The 23,894-nt window shown below is 46.3% G+C and overlaps 1 protein-coding gene across 4 annotated transcripts in view; it reads left to right on the top strand.

Moving 5' to 3' along the window:
• MED25 (mediator complex subunit 25) overlaps positions 1–23,894 on the top strand; it is a 555,669-nt gene that overhangs the window by 490,685 nt on the left and 41,090 nt on the right. For all 4 annotated transcript variants that reach the window (XM_040327573.1, XM_040327575.1, XM_040327572.1 and 1 more), the window contains one exon: positions 19,589–19,771. In XM_040327573.1, coding sequence (XP_040183507.1) covers positions 19,589–19,771 — 183 coding nt within the window. The remainder of the gene's footprint in view (positions 1–19,588; positions 19,772–23,894) is intronic.

Here is a 23,894-nt window from a genome sequence, read left to right as displayed (position 1 = left end):
CTGGTGCTTGGCCCATCATTTGCATGGGGTCATGCCTCATTTGCATGGGTCACTTCCACCTACGCTGGCATATGCCTTTGAATCCCACACTGGCGCAGCGTTGGGAGCACTGGCTTGCTGAATTCAATGCTTGCCTCTCTGCGCTACGCCGGCGTGGCGTACAGCGTTTGCGATACGGCGGCGTAATGTGCGCCCACACTCTGTGAATCTGGGCCTAAAGTGTCAAGGAGTGTAAAATGTATCTGTTAAACTGACTAAGTTACATGGCAAGCCCTGTGACCGAAAGAAGGGACTCTTTCTGATGGTCTAAGCGCCCAGAGCGGGAAGCACGTTTCTCTAGAGGCAGCCACAACAAACATGGCGCCCAAGCTAGCAACCGGTGCGATGCAAGCCTCGCACTGAATAAAATGTAGATGGATTCCGGGTGGCCGCGTCTTGGTAATTAAACCAAAAGTGTCTCCTATGCGATTATCACAAAACTTGGACAGTGACACACAAGTGACAAGGCATCAATGGGGCCAAATTTTAATGTAATAATTAAAATGAATAAAACTAAATATGGCAGAAAAGTTATATATAGATGTATACGTGAAATAATTGATAATGGATGAATAGTTTATCTGAGACTGACAGTGAAGTGGCCTTCACGATGGGGGTTTCTACAAAAAATGTATTGCGTGTACATACAAAGATCACGTGAACCCTAACATATATTACAAGATAAAAAAATTGGTTAAATTAACATATTTAAACTGCTACGAAGACCGAGAAAATTAACACCCAAGCCTAGACTACAGGCCCCTATTATAATATGTGCCTTAATTATATTGGTAATATTTAATAGGGCTAGGCTTTGTTCAGAAATGAATTAATATCCCATTCTACATTGATTCCCATGGATGGTAGGAACGGAGCTCCTAAATCCAATAAGTTTTGAGTTGGGAAACGCCTCTTGTCCATGCCCCGCCCCTCCACGGAGAAATGTAGATATCAATCACCATAAAACTTGTACCGTCAAGTTTGTGATCATGGTGTTCCCTATAATGTCTTGGTACCGTGACATTTGTGACATAATAATATTAAATTACTGGAAGGGATTGATATACAGGGTGACTATATATTGGTCACGGCTGATGTGGCCTCGTTATATACCTGTATGCCCACATTTTGGGGATCAAAGCTGTCAGCCATTTTTTGAGAAAGGATATTTCCATTACAGAAATACAAAGCAATTACATCATCAAATTGCTCGAATTCGCAACCGAACACAACTATTTTTGGTTCGATCGTAGGTTTTTTTATCCAGCGAATGGGTGTGGCTATGGGGGCGAAGTTTGCCCCAAGCCTCGCCAATTTATGGCCCAGTGGGGGGAGGATGTCATCTTTTCTGAGGGAGGTACCTCCCTGGTCCTATGGGCCAGGTATATAGACTCCCTCCTCCTCTGGGATGGCAGTCCCTGAATCTTTGAAGTCCTTTTTCTCCACTCTAAATTCTAATGACAAGGTATCTCCTTGACTTATGAATTTAGTTATACGAAGGTACATTTTCTGGATTCAGAAATCGAGCTTAATACACACCAGTTCAAGTTTCAGACTTTTTTGCAATGTCCTTAGAACTGGCAAAGCGTTGTGTCCCTTGATGTCTGAACAAGCTAAGGTTACTTTCAAGGGAGCTTCTTCTTTACGAGGGAAAATTGCTCCAAATATAATTAATCCACCTGTTCGCCCTTCCTTTTTCCATAAAGGGATATTATTTTTGTAAAAAAATGTGTTGTATGTTCTCATAAAACACGTGGGAGGTCAAAATTCCTGGAGATCGGGTATACCCGATCAAAGGGTTCTACACATGTGCCACTAGATTTGTTGTATATTTGATAACATGTCCATGCGGGAAACAATACGTTGAACGCACTACCCAAAATGTTTCAATCCGCGTAGGAGAACATATTGCCAAAATAAAAAGTGGCGATACCAAACTTTATAGGGAACACCATAATCGCAAACTTGAGGGTACGGGTTTTATGGTGATTTGATAGCTACATTCCTCGTTGCCAACTCGAGACTTATTGGATTTATGAGCTCTGTGGGGAATCAATGTAGAATGGGATATTAATTTTGCAACAAAGCCTAACCCTATTAAATGTAACCAGTATAATTAAGGCACATAAAATAGGGGCCTGTAGTCTAGACTTAGGTGTGAATTTTCTCTGTTTTCGTAGTTTAAATATGTTCACTTAACCAATTTTTTATCTTGTAATATATATGTTGGGTTTCATGTGATCTTTGTATGTACCATATATGTAATACATTTTATTGTAGAGACCCCCATCGTGAAGACCACTTCCCTGTCATTCGTGTTTCAGATAAACTATTCATACATTATCAATTATTTCAAGTATACATCTATATATAACTTTTCTGCCATATTTAGTTTTATTCATTTAATTACTGCATTCAAATTTGGCCCCATTGATGCCTTGTCACTTTTGTGTCACTGTCCAAGTTTTGTGATAATCAGATAGCAGACACTTCCGGTATATTACCAAGACGCGGACACCCTGAAACCATCTACATTTTTTTCATAGCGAGGCTTGCACCGCACTGGTGGCTAGCTCAGGCACCTTGTTTGTTGTGGCTGCCTCTAGAGAACGGTGCTTCCCGCTCCGGGCGCCATTTTGTTGGCGCTCAGCCGCTTAGACCATCAGAAAGAGTCCCTTCTTCCAGTCATAGGGCTTGCCATGTTACTTAGTCGGTTTAACAGATACATTTTACACTCCTTGACACTTAGGGCCCTTTCACACGGGCGGACGAACGGACCGTTTATTACAAGTCCATTTACGGACTTGTAATGTATCCCTATGGGATTGCAGACGTTAGCGGATGATGCATCCGCTAACGTCCACAACGATCCACGTCCGCAAAGTTCCACTTTTTCAGACGGAAGAAAACCCTATTTTTCTTCCGTCTGGCGGAATGGATCGGATGAATACGGACACACGGTCCGTATTCATTCGATTCCCCATAGGGGAGAGTGGAGGAGAGACAGGGCGGTCTCTGCACTGTGTGCGGGGACCGCCCTGTCCGCCGACAGCTCAGCGGGGATTAACGGAGGAATCCCCACTGAGCCAAACGGGCTAACGGAGCAGATCAATACGGATCCGCTCCGCGTGAAAGAGCCCTTACGGTTTATGTTAGTCCCATAAAGGGTGAACGGGAATGAATTGATGCTTCCGGTTTTACCCAGAAAGAGGCTTGGTTCAAGAGAGAGAGTGAGACTTGCACAGCAAGCCAAGGTGCCATCTTTAGAAACCAGAAGTGATGTGATTGCAATTTCGGCGATCATGGAGCGGATTCTCATTAGGGGTGACTCTTTTACTATAATGACGCAGTGGACCAGCACTCCCAGATGAAGCCTTATTAGAATGAAATGCATCGGGACAGGCTCTGCTGAAGCCGCTGCATTACTTGATTTTATCTACATGCTTTTAATGTCTTCTTAAATGCGAATGCCCATTTTTACCTATACAATAAATGTTTTCTGTTTTAAATGGTATCACACTATGTGGCCTATTCTCTCTTCTTTTACCAATATACTATTTTGATGAATCGCCTTTTGAGTTGTGGTCACTACATCCCTGGTTGAATCCCATTGGCGACAATATTGTGACGGACCTCCACCTCATATGTCCGTACTGGAAGTTTTATATGCTGATATACTTCTCTCCCCTGGGTGTGCTACACCAAAAGCTCTGACTCATTGGGCGTGTGCCTAGTTGGGTTCAACACGTCTGGTAAGCCTTTTTTTTCTAATGGCGGTGGAATATCTACAGACAAACTAGTTTACAATTACTCACCTTAGAAAGTCACTTTATCCACTGGAATGACTTTATGGACTATATATATATATATATATATATATATATTTATATATCTATATATACATACATACACACACAAGCACTTTTGGTTTCATGAAAATGTTTTATTGAGTGTCAATATTTGATTTACTTTCTATATGTTATTATGCACTTTAATTACTCTCTGCTATAAGCAAATGTCTGAGTAGCAGTAGTTTGACCCTATACACTGCGCTGCACTATACACTTTTGTTGTCCAAAAAGCAAGTTTATTAATCAAAATTTAACACATACAGTCCAAAGTACCACAATCTTCTCAAATATAGCAAACACATACAAGGCCATAAACAAAACAAGCACTGTAATTAAACAGGGATTGTCATTCTGAGGGGTCATACAGCCGCAGCCAACCACCACACTACCCCCTGGCCCCTATCTGTGCCAGGTCAACCCGCCCCCCATACACCAGCCCCTCTTAAGCTGCATATTTGACCCACATTTAGCTCAAAAGTCTGTCCGTGATTAGGTCATCCGGGGCTAGCCCCGGTGTTCCCAACCACATGTCCCATAGTTTTTCAAATTTTCCAGAGCATCCCCTATGTTGGTATATAACCTTCTCCATTCTTGATGCATTACCAAGTGCAGTGGTCCATTCCCTGACTGTGGGGGGAGACTCGGACTTCCAATGCTGCATGATCAGTTTTCTGGCCATAAAAAGTACCCTAGTGAGGGCTTCCCTAATATGGGGTCCCTATTCCAGCTCATCTAGAAGATTCAGGAGACATTGTTTAGGATCTAATGGGACTGAAACCTGGAATACTGCGTTTAGTGTGTCTGTCACCCCCTTCCAATAGGCATGCAACTTGGTGCAGCGCCAGAGCATATGTATCAGGTCCCCATGGTCCCTTTTACATCTCGCACAAGTCGATGTGGGCCGCAGTCCCATATCATACAATCTATGGGGCGTGTAGTATACTCTTAGTGTATATAGTTGCATCAGCCGCTGTGTCACATTAAGGGAGCATATGGTAGCTGACTGCAGGGCCTCCTCCCACTGGGACCATCCAAAGGTTAGGGACTCGAGCGCTGTCGGAATTGACTCTCCCCCCACCGTCCGGAGCATAATATGCTCAGAGGCGCTGGGGGTTCTGCCCGCCTGTTCCCCTTCAGAGACATGGTACCTATCAGGTGCTGCAATTGTGATGCCAGATAGTACAACCACTGATTCGGCAAAGCAAGGCCACTCATCCTTGGGGCGTTGCAGGTGTTCTAATTTTATCCTGGGCGGGCGATTTTTCCAGATCAACTCGTGAAAAATGGGATTCACTATCCTAAAGGTCTTCAGTGGGATTACTAACGGGAGTTGTAGAGCATGTAAAGCAGCTGGGGCAAAAAAATTATTTTGATCAGATTCACTTTGCCCGCAACCGACCTACATAGAGCATTTCACGTTTTAGCACGGGAGTGGAACCTGGCCAGTAGCGGGGAGATGTTCAGTATACTGCACTATACACTTTACTTTGTTTATTTCACAGATTGATCCTTTGTTGTGCTGGCTGCTATTGTTTGCTTTTCCAAAGACAGCACGTTTGTTTTTGTTTTATATATATATATATATATATATATGTGTGTGTGTGTGTATCGCAAGCCTTGACATAATCAGACAGCTGTTATCCAAATAGCAAGTAGGGTTTGAGCTGCAGGCCACGCTATAGAAGGTTCAGGTCGATTGCTCTGTGCTCCCATGTGGTGACCGCTCTCCTCCCACTCAATTTCTCCTATAGTAGAAAGAGACAATGAGTGAGAGGAGAACGGGGATATATATATATTGTGAGGGATTAGCTCGTGGGGATCACCTTTTCTGAAATCACAGTCTGTAAGCAGGCACTTTCTTTTAAGTCTGGCGGATGCCAGATTTTATTTATACACGGTTTGCAGATTAAAATAAACAAAACAATAAATTAAATCCTTGCCGTCCGGCGCTAAACTAAACAAACAGGATCTCCTCTCTATACAGTGTGGGGCTAGTCCCTGACACCCACAAAACATGTAGTAAAGCAAACCTTTTAGTCCAGCACTCAGCGCTCCCCTCACTCAGGTCCCTTCCTGAGTTTCAAGCCAGACCCTGTTGTGCTCTCTTCCTGGACATTTAAAGTCCAGCTGATTGTGGACTCCAGTGGACCCAAACATCCGGACCGGAATCCTAGCCAGGCCCAGAGACTGTAAAACCCGGAATGGATTCCGGTTCAGTCTCTCATGATAGAACGTATGCGAGGTGAAATGTACCTATGATCATGTATCGCACCTCGCATAGCGTCACATATCCTCCCCCTCTGCTCAAGCCCCTGCGGCTGAGCACTTGACCCAACCATACAGTGCACACGGGAGAGGGCATCTGCATTATTTTGGAGCTTCCCTGGCCTGTGCTCCACCGCAAATTTAAAAGGCTGTAGAGCCAGGAACCACCTTGTCACACGAGCATTTTTCTCCCTGTTATCACACATCCACTTCAGGGGAGCATGGTCTGTGACCAGCTTAAATGACCTCCCCAGTAGGTAATACCTCAGGGAGTCTAAGGCCCACTTAATGGCGAGACACTCCTTTTCTACAATGGCATAATTTTTCTCGTGCTTGTTCAGCTTCCTGCTCAGGTATACCACTGGGTGCTCCTCACCATCCCTGATCTGTGACAGTACGGCCCCTAGTCCCACCTCAGAGGCATCCGTCTGTATAACAAACTCCTGGCTAAAATCCGGGGTTACTAGTACGGGTACCATACAAAGAGCCTGTTTTAACTTCTGAAATGCCCCCTCGGCTTCGGGGTTCCATTTGACCATGACCGACCCCTTACCCTTCGTTAGATCGGTCAAGGGGGCGGCAATGGTGGCAAAATTGGGTATAAAACGCCTGTAATACCCCGTAATGCCCAGGAAGGCCCTCACTTGTTTTTTATTGACTGGTTGGGGCCATTTTTGAATTGCCTCAATCTTATTGGTCTGCGGCTTGACCATCCCCCGGCCAATAATGTACCCAAGGTATTTGGCCTCCTCCAGGCCTATGGCACATTTCTTTGGATTGGCCGTGAGCCGTGCTTCCCTAAGGGAATCTACGACCGCTTGTACACGGAGCAGGTGCGATTCACAATCTGGGCTGTGGATGACCACATCGTCCAAGTACGCCGCTGCATACGAGCGATGTGGTCTCAAAATTTTGTCCATCATTCGCTGGAATGATGCAGGGGCTCCGTGCAGACCAAACGGCATCCGCTTATACTGAAACAAGCCCTCAGGATTGGAAAAGGCAGTCTTCTCCTTGGCCGATTCAGTAAGCGGTATCTGCCAATAACCTTTCGTTAGGTCTAGGGTCGTTATGTAGCGAGCCTGTCCACAAGTTCGTCGACCCGGGGCATCGGGTAGGCGTCAAATTTGGACACACTGTTAAGTTTTCTAAAATCATTACAAAACCTAATACTGCCATCAGGTTTTGGGACCAGCACTATGGGACTTGACCACTCACTGTGAGACTCCTCGATCACATCCAACTCTAACATATTTTTTATTTCTTCCGCAACTGCCTCTCGCCGGGCCTCTGGAATTCTATATGGTTTTACATTTACCCGAACCCCTGGTTCCGTCACTATGTCATGTTGGATCGTGTTGGTCAGTCCGGGTAAGGGGGAGAAAAAGTCTCTATTTTTCTGCACGAATGCCCTAACGTCACTTTGCTGTGCTACGGACAGGGAATCCGTGATGGGAACGTCAGGTATCACGGGTATCCGGTCTGTTGGAGGCAGGGACGTGGCCAGTAAAGTCTCTCGGTCCTTCCAGGGCTTTAAGAGATTTACATGGTAAATTTGGTGTGGTTTCCTTTTCCCTGGCTGGTAGACTTTGTAGTTTACCTCCCCCACCCTTTGGACAACCTCAAAGGGACCCTGCCACTTGGCTAAAAACTTACTTTCTACCGTAGGAACCAGTACCAACACTCTGTCCCCCGGGTTGAAAGTACGGACCTTGGCACCCCGGTTATAGACCCTCCTTTGGGCCTCCTGGGCTCGCTCCATATGTTCCCGTACTAGGGGCAGAACGGCTGCGATTCGGTCCTGCATCAAAGAGACATGCTCTATGATGCTCCTATATGGGCTGACCTCTCCTTCCCACGTTTCTTTAGCAATATCTAGCAGGCCCCTGGGATGCCTACCATACAAGAGCTCAAAGGGGGAATAGCCTGTGGAGGCCTGTGGAACCTCTCGTATGGCAAACATGAGATATGGTAGCAAAAAATCCCAGTCTCTCCCATCCTTGTCGACCACCTTTTTCAACATACTCTTCAATGTTTTATTAAACCTTTCGACCAGACCATCTGTCTGGGGGTGGTAGACAGAAGTACGGAGATTTTGTACAATCTACACAATTCCTTGGTAACCCATGACATAAAAGGGGTGCCTTGATCGGTCAAGATCTCTTTTGGGATCCCCACTCGACTAAACACCTGGACTAATTCCTTGGCAATAACCTTGGCGGAGGTGTTACGCAAGGGTATGGCCTCAGGATAGCGAGTCGCATAGTCCAGGATCACCAGAATATGCTGGTGACCTCGGGCAGATTTCACGACCGGCCCCACCAGGTCCATGCCAATCCTTTCAAAGGGGACCTCAATTATTGGTAGAGGAACAAGGGGGCTGCGAAAATGGGGCGATGGTGCTGACATTTGGCACTCGGGGCACGATTCGCAGTACTCCTTGACCTCTGCATGCAAACCGGGCCAGAAGAATCTTTGGGTGATTCTCTCCCTGTTTTTTTCGACCCCGAGATGTCCCCCCATTACGTGACCATGAGCCAGGTCTAGCACCATCCTGCGAAAGGGTTTGGGAACCAGTAGCTGTTCTACCTCTTCCTCTCCATGTTTTATCACTCGATATAACAAATTGTTTTTAATTGCCATGTAGGGAAAGGACACCACCCAATTAGGATCCACCGGTTCCCCATCCAACACCTTAACATTTTCCCTGGCATTCATGAGGGTGGGCTCTCGCAGCTGCTCGGTACAGAAATCCTCCCTCCTGACCTCCAAGTCGGGTACCACATTTTGGCTACTCTCCATGTCAGGGTCAGGCGAGGTTTCCTGTTCGTTACCCTCAGGCTGGGTGCTAGCTTCTAAGTCCTCCGGTTCCCCAGCCATGGCAGGGAATGGTGGAGGATCTCCGGCCTCCTCGATCCCACCAACAGCATGCCCTTCCCTTTGGCAAAACGGGTCTGGTGAGAGTTCTCGAGTTTCCCCAGTAGGGGGAGCGCTATCTACGGGCCTCCCTTCACTCTCCCATAACTTCCAAAAATGAGGAAAGTCCCTCCCCACTAAGGCTTCATGGAGCAGTGAAGGTACAACCCCCACTGAATGTGTTACACAGCCCCAGGGGGTATCAACCTCAACCACCGCTGTCTGGTAGTCCCGAGTGTCCCCATGGATGCATATTACCCCAATACAACTGGGGTGTAGTTTTGCGGGGTCTACACACACACTCCTGACTAAGGTCACCACACTACCAGAGTCTAGCAGGGCTGTAAGAGGCTTGCCATCTACTGAAATAACGCACATTTGTTTTTCCAGGCGACGCTGACCTGTCGCAACACATGCGACCTGTGCAAACAGAGAAAGGCGTCTTACCCTATCAACATAATCACATTGCATAGGTTCATCATTTAGAGGGCAGTCTGCAGCAATATGACCTAATGCATGGCAATGTAAACACCGTATTTGCCCTACCCCCAGTCCTCTTACCGGCCCCAAAAACCTTCCTGGCTTCTTTGGCCAGTCTCCAGGTCTAGGACCTACAGTCTCATCTGCTGTAACAGTCTTATCCACTCTCCCCAAACTCTTGAACCCCGGAACAGTCTTACCCGAACCGTTGGGAGATCTTGCACCCCGAGACACTCCGAAGTGGGGCGTGGGTGGGTTTATTAAGTCCTCGGTAGCACTGTACCTCTCCACTAGGTCCACCATTTGGGCTGCAGTGTTGGGGTCCCCCTGTCCGACCCACTTTCTCAGGGTAGCAGGGAGCGCACGCAGGTACCGGTCCATTACCACACGCTCCACAATCTGAGGGCTGGTCAGAGTCTCTGGCTGCAACCACTTCCTGGTGAGGTGGACCAGGTCAAACATTTGTGACCGGGGTGGCTTGTTGCTGGAATAGGACCACTGATGCACGCGCTGGGCCCGGACTGCCATGGTGACACCCAAGCGTGCGAGTATTTCTGTCTTTAGAGTCTCATAGTCCTGGGCCTTATCTGGTTCTAGGTCAAAATAGGCCTTTTGGGGTTCTCCTGTTAGGAATGGGGCCAATAGTCCCGCCCACTGCTCTTTTGGCCATCCTTCGCGGTCAGCGACTCTCTCGAAAGTCGCCATGTACGCCTCAACATCATCCGCCGGTGTCATCTTTTGCAGGTGGTAGGAAGCACGTACAATCTTTGGTTCCGCTAACACCAGAGGTGCGGACCCCTTTTTCAGTTCCACCAGAGCTTCGGCGAACTGTCGGTTCATCTCCTGCTGGGCAGCGTGTTGTGCTGCAACGGCCTCTGCGACTTGGCGGTGTTGTGCTGCAACGGCCTCTGCGACTTGGCGGTGTTGTGCTGCAGCGGCCTCTGCGACTTGGCGGTTTATCTCCTGCTGGGCAGCCTGTTGTGCTGCAGCGGCCTCTCGTTGTGCTGCAGCGGCCTCTGCGACTTGGCGGTTGGTTTCCCGCTGGGCTGCATTGGCCTGTAGCAGGGCCTTTAACATTTCTTCCATTTTCAGAAAAGTGCCCGCTGAATCCACCACGTGTGAGGGATTAGCTCGTGGGGATCACCTTTTCTGAAATCACAGTCTGTAAGCAGGCACTTTCTTTTAAGTCTGGCGGATGCCAGATTTTATTTATACACGGTTTGCAGATTAAAATAAACAAAACAATAAATTAAATCCTTGCCGTCCGGCGCTAAACTAAACAAACAGGATCTCCTCTCTATAGTGGGGTGTGGGGCTAGTCCCTGACACCCACAAAACATGTAGTAAAGCAAACCTTTTAGTCCAGCACTCAGCGCTCCCCTCACTCAGGTCCCTTCCTGAGTTTCAAGCCAGACCCTGTTGTGCTCTCTTCCTGGACATTTAAAGTCCAGCTGATTGTGGACTCCAGTGGACCCAAACATCCGGACCGGAATCCTAGCCAGGCCCAGAGACTGTAAAACCCGGAATGGATTCCGGTTCAGTCTCTCATGATAGAACGTATGCGAGGTGAAATGTACCTATGATCATGTATCGCACCTCGCATAGCGTCACAATATATATTTGTAGTCAGAGTCTTTGAGTATGAACTGTGATGACCCTAACACCCAAGGCCTGAGGTGTGCCTTGGCCTAGCTGGTCGGTATGCCTGAGAAGAGGGCATACCCTGAATGTGAGAATAAGAAAAAGTAGAAAGAGGAAAAAGTGTATATGAAGCTGGGGGAACGGGTGGGTGGGGAACCTGAAATGGCGCCAACACAGGACCCGGCGTGGGAGGAGTCTTAAGTACTCAGCAGACTCCTCCCACAAATACAGGCTAGCCTTCGGCCAGCCTTTACACTTGTAGTCAGAGTCTTTGAGTATGAACTGTGATGACCCTAACACCCAAGGCCTGAGGTGTGCCTTGGCCTAGCTGGTCGGTATGCCTGAGAAGAGGGCAAAAAGACACATGTTTAGGTATAGAAGGGTAGAGAACAAATGGTCCAGATGGCTTAGCGTGTACCTGGAAGGCAACCGTATACGTATCCACTATGACAGGAGAACCCACCGACCCATGACTTTGTGACAGAAGGAACCCCCTATAGAACCTGCGAAACCGCTCAGAACTCAATGACCCAAGAAGATGGATCAAGCCTGATGCCCGAGACAACCCCACCACAAGAATTAACTGCTTGTGACAAGAGGATGCATGGGGGGAAATGGAGCAAGGCCAAGCGGATTGAAATCGTTCAACCGGGCACCGGTGAAGTGGCTCTGTGAAAATCCCCCAACCCCTGGCCTACCCGTGCTGATATGGGGAAGTGAGAGGGTAAGAGCCAAAAAGAACGACTGACAGGAGAGTAAGTGTCAGCTACCTGGAGAAGGCATATAAGGCCAATGCCCTAGGCAATAGCATCATGGCACATGGAAACCAAGCCAAACTCACAGACTTAGGAACATAAACCAGCAAACAAGACAACAGACATGCAACAACAACCACCCCGTCTGCACCTACCTAAGTACGAGAACATGAGCAGACACGTCAAGACCACTGCGCGTGAATGAACCTGAAGACAGCCCCCCCCACCCTGGTGTGAGTGGTAAATGAGCCCGAGTAACCTGCAGCGCAGACACAGGCAATTAACTGAACACTCAGGGCTAGTGTACCCACGGAGCGTGGTGGGTAGTCGTATAGGTGTAAGAATGAACGTGCACGTATGACGTATGGTATACAGGCGAGAAGATTGTGGCCAACAATCATTAAAAACGAAACCTCAGCCCGTATGGATCTGTAGACGTGACAGATCCTGAGATGCGAGTACTAACTAACCCAGGATGCAACATGACAGAGTACAATGACATGACGACCAACGAAACAACCACACCATGACAGACAACGCTATGACTGTCACACTGGGGCAGAAACGACAGAAACACAGAGACTGGGGCAGAAATGACAGAAACGCAGAGACTGGGGCAGAAATGACAGAAACGCAGAGACTGGGGCAGAAATGACAGAAACGCAGAGACTGGGGCAGAAATGACAGAAACGCAGAGACTGGGGCAGAAATGACAAACGCAGAGACTGCCAGGAATGACAGAAACGCAGAGACTGCCAGGAATGACAGAAACGCAGAGACCGCCAGGAATGACAGAAACGCAGAGACTGCCAGGAATGACAGAAACGCAGAGACTGCCAGGAATGACAGAAACGCAGAGCCAGAAATGCTAAGTATGAGAATATAACCAAAACGTTGAGACCACTGTACGTGAATGAACATGCTAACAGGCCCCCCCCCCCCTAATGTGTTTAAGAAACGAAACCTCCGCCCGTACGTATCTGTAGACGTGACAGATGCTGAGATGTGAGCACTAGCTAACCAACCCAGGTGCAACGTGGACAAGTACAATGAGACATGGTAACCACAAAGAAGACAACGCTATGACAGACCAACACTGACAGACCTCATGGGGCAGAAACACTATGACAGAAATCGTGGCGCAGAAATGCTATGACAGAAATCGTGGGCCAGAAACGCTATGAAAGAAATCGTGGGCCAGAAACGCTATGAAAGAAATCGTGGGCCAGAAACGCTATGACAGAAATCGTGGGCCAGAAACGCTATGACAGAAATCGTGGGCCAGAAACGCTATAACAGAAATCGTGGGCCAGAAACGCTATACCAGAAATCGTGGGCCAGAAACGCTATACCAGAAATCGTGGGCCAGAAACGCTATACCAGAAATCGTGGGCCAGAAACGCTATAACAGAAATCGTGGGCCAGAAACGCTATAACAGAAATCGTGGGCCAGAAACGCTATAACAGAAATCGTTGGCCAGAAACGCTATAACAGAAATCGTGGGCCAAAAACGCTATAACAGAAATCGTGGGCCAGAAACGCTATAACAGAAATCGTGGGCCAGAAACGCTATGACAGAAGTCGTGGCCCAGAAACGCTATGACAGAAACCGTGGGGCAGAAACGCTATGACAGAAATCATGGGGCAAAAACGCTATGACAGAAATCGTGGGCCAGAAATGGTATGCCAGATAACGTGGGCAGAAATGGTATGCCAGATAACGTGGGCAGAAATGGTATGCCAGATAACGTGGGCAGAAATGGTATGAGAGAAAAATGCTGAGCCTGACACATCGCGGCAAAACTCCTGAGCCTGTAATGCTGAGGCGGAAATACGATGACAGAACCCTGGGGCAGAACGCTAAGGGAGAAACGCTGCGCCTGAACGCTGAATATGCTGATGAGAACATGACTCGCACGAGAAACGCAACCCAAGAGGACCTAACTCGCATGAGAAACATTGTCGCATGACACGCAATCGCATGAGGACACGAGCACGAAAAACGCAATGTATGGAACAACATAATACATGAGAAACGTGGTCGCATGAGAACGCAATCGCATGAAAACGGAATCGCATGAGGACATGAGCATGAAAAACGTAATGCATGAGACAACAAAATGCTTGAGAAACGTGGTCGCATGAGAACGTAACACATGAGAAACATAATCGCATGAGAAACTACCCTGGGAAACATAATCGCATCTGAACTACCATGTGAACTGTAATCGCATAAGAACGTAATCGCGTGAGAACTACCATGTGAACGTAACCGCCTGAGAAGCGTAAACACATGACATGACTCATGAGAAACGTGATCGCATGAGAACTACCATGCGAAATGTAGCCGCATGAGAACTACCATGCAAACCGTAATCGCATGAGAAACGTGAACCCACAAGGACATGACTCGTAAATGAAACGTGATAGCATGAAACTTGATCGGATGAGAACTACCATGTGAAACGTAATCTCATGAGAAATGTAATCGCATGAGTAACGTAAACACATGAGGACATGCCTCGTGAGAAACGTGATCGCATGAAAACTACCATGCGAAATGTAGTCGCATGAGAACCACCATGCGAACCGTAATCGCATGAGCAACGTAAACACAAGGACACGACTCGTGAAACCAAGATCGCACAAGAACGTGATCGTATGTGAACGTAATTGCACGAGAACCACCATGTGAACGTAATCGCATGAGAAACGTAAACACATGAGGACATGACTCACGAGACACGTAATCGCATGAGAACTACCATGCGAAATGTGGTCGCATGAGAACTACCACGCGAAACGTGATCGCATGAGAAACGTGATCGCATGAGAAGATCGCATGGGAAACGTGATCGCATGAGAAAAGTGATCGCATGAGAAAATCGCATGAGAAACGTGATCGCCTGAGAAGATCGCATGGGAAACGTGGTCGCCTGGGAACGTCACCGCATGGGAAACACCATGAGAAACATCATCGCATGAGAAACGTCATCGCATGAGAAACGTCGTCGCATGAGAACGTCGTCGCCTGAGAAACGTAAATACTTGGAAACATGACTAAGCCTGAGAAACGCGACATGAATGCATAAACACGCAGGGACAGAACGCTATGACAGAACCGCAGGGACAGAACGCTATGACAGAAACGCAGGGACAGAACGCTATGTCTACCAATCACTTAACCACAAAACCTCAGCCTGTACGGGTCTGAAGACGTGACCGACCCTGTAATGTACTAAACTGAGCACCCGTGGAAGGAAACGGCGCACATGAGAACTACCATGCGAACTGTAGTCACATGAGAAACGTGAAACACACAAGGACACGACTCGCATGAGAAACGTGACTGCATGGGAAACGTACCCGCATGGGAAACATACACGCATGGGAAACGTGATCGCATGCGAAGATTGCATGGAAAACGTGGCCGCAGCAGACACATGTTGGGAATAAAATGTTGTGGCAACATATTCTTGAGATTGGACACGTTTATGTCTGGCAACTTCAACTTATGTTTAACCATCGCCTAGCAACTGGCGGCTCCCTTCATGCTGGAGGGAGTAATGCAGTGAGCGGGCAGAGGTCCCCCCCCCCTCCCCCCGGCATGAACACCGGAGGAAGCGGCTCCCTGTATGCTGGAGGGAGTAATGCAGTGAGCGGGCAGAGGTCCCCCCCCTCCCCCCGGCGTGAACACCGGAGGAAGCGGCGGGCGGCTCCCTGTATGCTGGGGGAAAACAACGGGCGGAGGTCCCCCCCTCCCCCCGATGCAGCCACAGGAGGAAGCGGAGGGCGCAACACACACGCCGGAGGGAGAGACACAGCGACGGAGGTCCCCTCCCCTGGCGTGAACCGATACGCTGGATAGCCAGACGACCTCCTCCCTCTCCAGCGGCGGCACCGTGGGAAGCGGCTCCCTGATGCACTGGAGAGAGAGGGTGGACGGACGGATGGCCCTCCCGCTCCCCCCGCATGAGCGCCGGGAGAAGCAGGCGGGCGGCGGCGGCCCCCACGATGCAGGAGAACCCAGGGAAGAAGGGGGGCGGGCAGGGGGTCCCGCTCTATCTGGAAAGGGTGGATGGATGGACAGACCTCCAGCTGTAGCACCGTGGGAAGCGGGTGGGAGGTTCCCTGATACACTGGAGAGGGTGGTGGAGGATAACCAGACGGGCTTCCCGCAGCCCCCCGGCATGAGCGCCGGGAGAAGCGGGCGGGCAGCCCCCACGATGCTGGTGAAACCCGGGGGTGGGGTGGGCAGGAGGTCCCCCATCGTGCCCAGGAGGGGAACACCTTGCTGCGGCCAAAACCACCGCTGTCTCCACTCCAATGAAGCCCACGAGGCTTCTGCTGCCGCTGCTCTGCCCCTGAAACCTGAAATGGCGCCAACACAGGACCCGGCGTGGGAGGAGTCTTAAGTACTCAGCAGACTCCTCCCACAAATACAGGCTAGCCTTCGGCCAGCCTTTACACATATATATATATATATATATATATATATATATATATATATACACACAAAACAGACTGTGCCTTGTAAAGTATTTATACCCCTTGAAATTTTTTGCATTTTGTCATGTTACAACCGAAAACTTAAATGTATTTTATTGGGATTTCATGTGATAGACGAACACAAAGTGGCACATAATTGTGAAGTGACACGAAAATGATAAATGGTTTTCAACATTTTTTACAAATAAATATGTAAAAAATATTCAGAAGTCACCTATTTAGTGAATAAAGTCCTGTGTTTAATTGAATCTCAGTATAAATACAGCTGTTCTGTGAAGCCCTCAGAGGTTTGTCAGAACTTTAGTGAACAAACAGCATCATGAAGGCCAAGGAACACAAAGGTAAGGGATACAGTTGTGGAGAAGTTTAACCACTTCAAAACCGCTTCAAAACCAGGCACCTCCTGCCCAAGCCAATTTTTTTAGCTTTCAGCGCTGTCACTGTTTAAATGACAATTGCGGGGTCATGCTACACTGTAGCCAAACAGAATTTTTATAATTTTGTTCCCACAAATAGTGCTTTATTTTGGTGGTATTTGATCACCTCTCCGTTTTTTTTTTTTTTTTTTTTTTTTGCTTAACAAATAAAAAAAGACCGGACATTTTGAAAAAAAGAAAAATTATTTTGTTTCTGTTATAAAATTTTGTAAATAGGTACGTTTTCTTCTTCACTAACGGGCACTGAAAAGGCGACACCGATGAGATGGCACTGATATGCAGCACTTATGGGCATTGATAGGTGGCACTGATAGGCCACACTGGGCACTGAAAGGCTGCACTGATGGGTACTTATGGGTGGCACTGATGGGCGGCACTGCTGGGCATCACTGGTGGGACTGGCAGGCATTGTGGCTGGGCACTGATTGGTAGCTGCTTGGGAATTGATTTCCAGCTGCCTGGGCACTGATTGGCATATCCCTGGTGGTCTAGGGTGGCATACCTAGTGGTCCAGTGTGGGTGGCCATCCCCGGTGGTCCTGGCGGCATCCTGGTGGTTTTGGGTGGGCATCCGATTGGGGGCTGCGCTGATAAACAATCAGCACAAAACTCCCTTGTTTGAAGAGCAGCCTCATATCTGTCAGATGCGAGTGAGGAAAAGCTGATCAACGGCTTTTCCTGTTTACATCGTGATCAGCCGTGATTGACACCCAGTCAGGATAACTAAACCACCACCCGGCTGTCATTCTGCTATGGGCCAGTATTTGCGCAGCAAGTTTTGTGCTTTAAAAAAAAAAAACTCTAAAGTTAACCCAGTGTTTTTGCATAATGTGAAAGATGAAGTTACACCGAGTAAATAGATACCTAACATGTCACCCTTCAACATTGCACATGCTCGTGGAATGGTGCCAAACTTCGCTACTTAAAAATCCCCATAGGTGACGCGTACATTTTTTTTTTTTTTACTGGTTACATGTTTTGAGTTACAAAGGAGGTCTAGGGCCAAAATTATTGCTCTCGCTCTAACGTTCGCAGCGATACCTCACATGTGGTTTGAACACTATTTTCATATGTAGGCGGGACTTACGTATGCGTTTGCTTCTGCATGCAAGCACACTTTTATTTCTATTAAAGGAATGTAAACGTCCCTTGTAATAGGAATATGGCATGACAGGTCCTCTTTACGGTGAGATATGGGGTCAATAAGACCCCACATCTCCCCTCTAGGCTGGGAAGCCTGAAATAAAAATGATCCTGGCTTTGATCGAAGCGGTGAGTCGGTAGAAGCACCAGAGGGCGGCAAGAGGGGGGACGTCGCCTCTCACCTCTCGTAAAAACGATCAACAGCTGCTATGATCATTCTTATGGTGTAGGAGAACGCCGGCTGAAAAGCTGATATCTGATTGATGCCTGTAGCTGCAGGCATCATTCAGATATCCCCACACAAATTCAAGGATGACATATGACAGCCGGCGGGTGGGAATTGTTTATAATAATTTTTTTAACACAAAGTTAAGCATGGCCGAGTATGGCCAGGGTATTTCAGCGTAGGGATGGATGGATCTGTGACTACAGTTGTCACAGAGCAGCCTGTGGGCACTACAGATCCAGCCCACAACGCTGCTGCCATCCGCTCCCCCCCCCTCTCCTCTCACAATGTACCGATCAGTACACAGAGGGGAGAGAGGAGACGGGCATCATCACATGATACCGATTTGTTTACAAGTGATCGCTCTGTCATTTGACAGAGCGTTCACGTGGTAAACGCCCGCAATTAGCGGCCATCTACTGTGATTGGTGATGTGCCGGGTTTTCTGGACCCGGTAGTCACGGATATTTCCGGGAGCGCACCCCGCGTCCCTAGGATATCCTCCCAGAATAACTCGACCGCGCTGTAGCCGTATTTCGGCTATGGCCTGGTCGGAAAGTGGTTAATCTCCAAACTCTTCAAACATAAATAGGTAAAATACCCTTACCAAATGGGGTGGACTCATCTGTTGTACAACAGTGGGTGATATAGGCGTGTGATCCCCAGTTGAAGACCATTTGAGTCAAAACGCGTAGGGATAGCAATACTGCACCCCACATTGCTTTTACATGTTTTTATTGTGATCACTTTTCTATTTTTGTATGCCCCTTTTTTAAATAAACCATACCTGGTTTGATCTGATCCATTTGGAGCCTCTTTCTATTTTTTCCCTCCATTGGGGCCTGTACAGAAACACCTGTTATCCATCTGCTGATTGAAGAGAGTCAAGTGACCATTGTTCTTATCCAGGATTTATCCGGGTTTCCGAGACTCTCTGGCACAATCCTTACCCTGATCCAGACCCATTGGGATCACAAGCCTATATGACCCACTGTTGTACAACAGATGAGTCTACCCCATTTGGTAAGGGTATTTTACCTATTTATGTTTGAAGAGTTTGGAGATTAACTGCAGACAAGTGTTTTTTCTCAACTGAGTTGTCCTATGGGAAGACTTTCTTCAGTTTGTTTAGTCTTCACACGGACTATTTTCTCATCTTGAAGCCTTTGAGCTTCCCTGAACTATTTTCACAAGGAGTTATATGTTCACATATTTGTTTATTATTCATGATTGCATTTCAGTGTGCACCTTTTCTATATATTAGCAATAGAAACCTTGCACAAGTATTTTCAGCATTCACGATAATTTAATGGTTTCTCATTTCAGTTACATATTCGGCTGCCACAGCAACAGCCCCCGCAGGGCACCACCCAGCAGCCTCAGCAGGCCTCTCAAGCCACAGTCCAAACTCCAGGTCAGTCTCAGAATCCTCAGGGGGGAGCCATGTTAAGACCTCAGAATCCTGGTGCCAACCCTCAACTTCGCAACCTCCTGCTCAGCCAGCAGCCAGTGAGTATGAATGGTCTTGTTGCCTAAGGAATTTACCCAAAGTAGAACACTTTTTAATTTCCGTTTCTAAACTGGACATATAACATAACCCTAATGCCGCTTACAGTGAAGTTAAGTAACTGATTGTAACCATGTATTTGCTGAGCAGGTCTGCACCCACAACCAAACTAAACTTCTGTAATGCAAAAGTTATGTTGAATTTGGTGTAGGCATAATAAATTGGAGGATACAGGCATGGAAAGTGTTTATGGGAACTGCTGGCATGTATGAGGGAAAAGCTAACATTTCTGTCCCAAAGATACACTATATTAAGAGAAAGGAGGGAATTTGGGACTTTGAGGTAGATGTGTGTTTGGACAAAAATGTATATAAATCAGGTGCATGCGCGGAGGCTAGTGGGACAGTCAAGTCTGACTCAAGCTCTGCTCCATGAGGGGGAGAAAGCCGCTGGATAGAGATAGCCCTTCTACACAAAACTGTCAGAACAGAGGTCTTAAGTATCGAAGCGTGAGGGGAACATTTTTGAAACAAAATAGTACTCGGAGGAGCCCGCACTAAAACTTAAAAAGAGCCCCAATAGCGGCATACTGGCGCAGAGTACCTCACAGAAAAAAGCGCCATTCTCCTCAGGCAAATTCACCTCAGAGAAAAGGAACAAGCCTAAAATGTCAGAAACTTTCTCCCCAGGAGACTCTGACTCAGAGGCTGAAATCTCCCTGTCACACACATCATCACAAGAAACAATGATTCACTTAAATATTTTAAAACAATTTGAAAAAATGCTTCACAAAGCACTGAAACAAACCTCAGAGCAAATTACTACCAACCTAACATAGGAAATCAGAGAATTGGGACACCACACTGCTGCACTGGAACTTAAAGTGGAAGAAATAGAAAATACTACACAAGATTACCTGTCAGAAATGGAAAATCTGAAAGAAGAAAATATCACACTCCAGAACAGATTAGAGGACTTTGAAAATTGCGCCAGAAGGTCTAACTTGCGCTTCAGAGGTATACCTGAATCTGTCATAGACCTACAAGCAACAATAACAGTGCCATGCCAAGAATTACAACCAGGTATATCAATTGAAAGACTAGATATGGACAGAGTACACAGGGCCCTTATGCCCAAAAAAACGGATGGCCCTCCTTGTGACATAGCAAAATTCCACTTCTACCGGACAAAAGAGAAACTTTTAAATGCAGCCAGAGAACAAAATAATCACATTTTTCAAGGGCACAATTATCCAGGTCTTTGCATATCTATCACAATTTTCTATTTCTCAAAGAAGGGCAATGAAGCCACAGTTAATGGAACTCCAACACCACAACATCAAATACCAATGGGGTTTCACACACCATGGAGCCAGAATCTCCTGCAGAACAGCTGAAGAGCTCCAACAAGCTCTTCATGACCTCAATTTGATATATAGGAATGCTGCAGCAACGATTACGCAAAGATCAGCCTCAGCATCTTCTATACATAATGCATCTCAATCTGAGGCAAGAAATGGAAACACACATTCACACAAAAGAGGACGATTTGCACCCTCATCCCAAGGCCAAGATGGCTCCATGGACTGACAGAACTCTACGACGACACCCCTCTAACTGACACGGCTGCAGCAGCATCCTGTAGGAAAACAGCAATGAACTGCTGAAAGAACCTTCTTCACTTAAACCTTAACATTCTTTCTGACCTATCAGTAAACATCCCAAACCTTGGGGGCATTGTTAACCCCAATACATTTATAAAAAATGTACGGAAATTACCTAGACTTATGGAACAAACTTTCCATCTTGCAATAATTGTATTCTTATTTTTTTTTATTTTTTTTTTATGTTACTAATTTTGCCTCAATCTTATATAAGATTGAAATGAGCTAATGATAAAACAAATGGAAATTAGCTAGCAAAACTTTATTTTTGCTTAAATAACATCTTATGGGAGATCAGCAATGCAATTAATTGCTGAACTAATCTCCTCTACAAAATTTTTAAAATGTTCTCTGACCTAGTATTAAGCTATCTAACTTTAGAGGCAATTCTGATCCTAATTTATTATTAAACTTTAATGGAACTTGCCTAATTAATGGATCCATTGCTCTGTTTAACAATGTATTTTTTTTACTTTTATTTATCAATTCCGCCTCATTTTCACATACAATATTGATGCAAACTTATGTTGTAGCTAAAATAAGCTTGTTGACTCTTTTCATTACCCTTTTTGGCTATATGACCTTTATTGCAGTTAAACTGTTAATTAGTCTTTTTCTAATAGGTATTTTTATAAATCTACCAACGTTGAAAATTGTTCCTACAACTATAAGTTTAAGTTTATTTTGTTCCGCTTATCTGAAACGTATAATAATTGAGCAATTACAGTCCCACTGGTTAATACACATCTTGGTGATATTACTTTAATGAAATATCAGGTTTTGTTAGTATCAGCCCACTTGATGAACTTCTTGACTTTACTTTGCATTCCGAAATCAAAGATCCAGAGGGTCGGACACAGCAGTAACTGTGGTTTCATACTATGCCCCTAACCATCAACCTTTACCCTTTCTTTCACATCTCTTCCAAGTTATTAATTCACATAAAATGGGTTCACTATTTGTATGTGGAGACTCCAATCATGTCCTCCTCCTGTTTCTGGACAAAACCCTGTACTCCCCCCACCCCCCCTTCACGTTATCAAGCCAGTAGATCCCTCGCTCAACTTCTCAATAGATACAAACTAATTGACTCCTGGAGAGAATCAAACCCAACAAAAAAACTATACATATTTCTCAAACCCACACCAAACATTCAGCCATATAGATCACATATTTGTAACGATAGGTATGGTGCCTAAATTTTTGGGAGGTTGTCGTGCTGACGTCACCGCGTACTGAGGACGTGCCTCGTTTGTTTGCCGGCCGGCTATTATCTACTTGCTGTTTTTAAACGTCTTAACTGTAAGTGCTTTACTTACCTATTTTATTAAAAATCCTGGCGGTACTTCACTATTAGAGTCTGTTTTTTTATGTGATCCGGCTACCCGATCCCTGGATTTAAAGGACCTGTGAGAACGCTTCTACGCTGATCACCGCTAACACACCACTATGCTATACTGATCCTTGGGGGGTCGCCTCGTTTCGGTAAGGGTCAGTGTGTTCTCTCTGGTGGTGGTGCGCCTTCTTCCCTTCACAGTGTCTGTCATCATTAGTCACTGGGAGTTGGCTATAGTGTCCGTTCATCATACGTTTTTGCACTATTGTTTTTTCTTTTATTTCTCCTTTTCTATTGGGTCGAGTCCCTTGAAGCTGGATTATCTGCACCAATCTAGATTGGATCTTCTCATTGGTTACATCGTGGATGGCCTATTTTGATCCTTAGGATCTATATTTCTGGTAAGGGTCAGCTTGAATGTGTTTACCCGGATACAGATCCAGCATTTTCCACAAGAACCGACCCAACACTACTCACAGAATTGAACTTGATTATCCCTTTTGGTTTTATACATTTTTGTGTACACATATTGGGACTTTGCATACAGGTTGACCTTGTGGTCATGACCAAGAGGTGTCTCTAGTACATCTTTTTTATTTTTGTTTTTTATATGGTCACTCATATATTTCTTTTTTTAGCGCAACTCCCTTTTTATTATCATCTGTTTTTATGTTGTATAACATTTTTTGAGTTTGCTGCTGCTTTAGAACTTATTTTACATATTTGTTTTGGTATGCGCATTTTTTCACTTTCCACATGCCTAAATTGATAGCCTCCAATATTATCCCTATCCCCTGGTCCGACCACAACGCAGTCTTTAACTCAATAGCATCTATTTTACCTAGAGCACACGACTGCACCTGGGACCTATAGCTGGCACATAATGACGGGTCTTTATCTTCCTTCCCTATCAGAGTTATATGGGCTCCTAATGCTTCCTCACGCATTAACATACCCCCCCATGGAGTTCATATATCTCTGAAAGAACGATATAAGGGTTTTCCCATATCTTTTATAGTAAAGAGAGGTGTACCCATCTGGGCCCGGACTTTTTCCCATTTTAATATTTTTGATTTATTTCCTCTCTTGATATTTCTTTCTCTAGATTACTAATTACCTCTTCTAC

This window comes from Rana temporaria, chromosome 10 (assembly GCF_905171775.1).
Source record: "Rana temporaria chromosome 10, aRanTem1.1, whole genome shotgun sequence".
Taxonomy (NCBI): Eukaryota; Metazoa; Chordata; class Amphibia; order Anura; family Ranidae; genus Rana; species Rana temporaria.
Note: the sequence above shows the minus strand (reverse complement) of the source record. Positions and strands in the feature narration are given on the sequence as shown.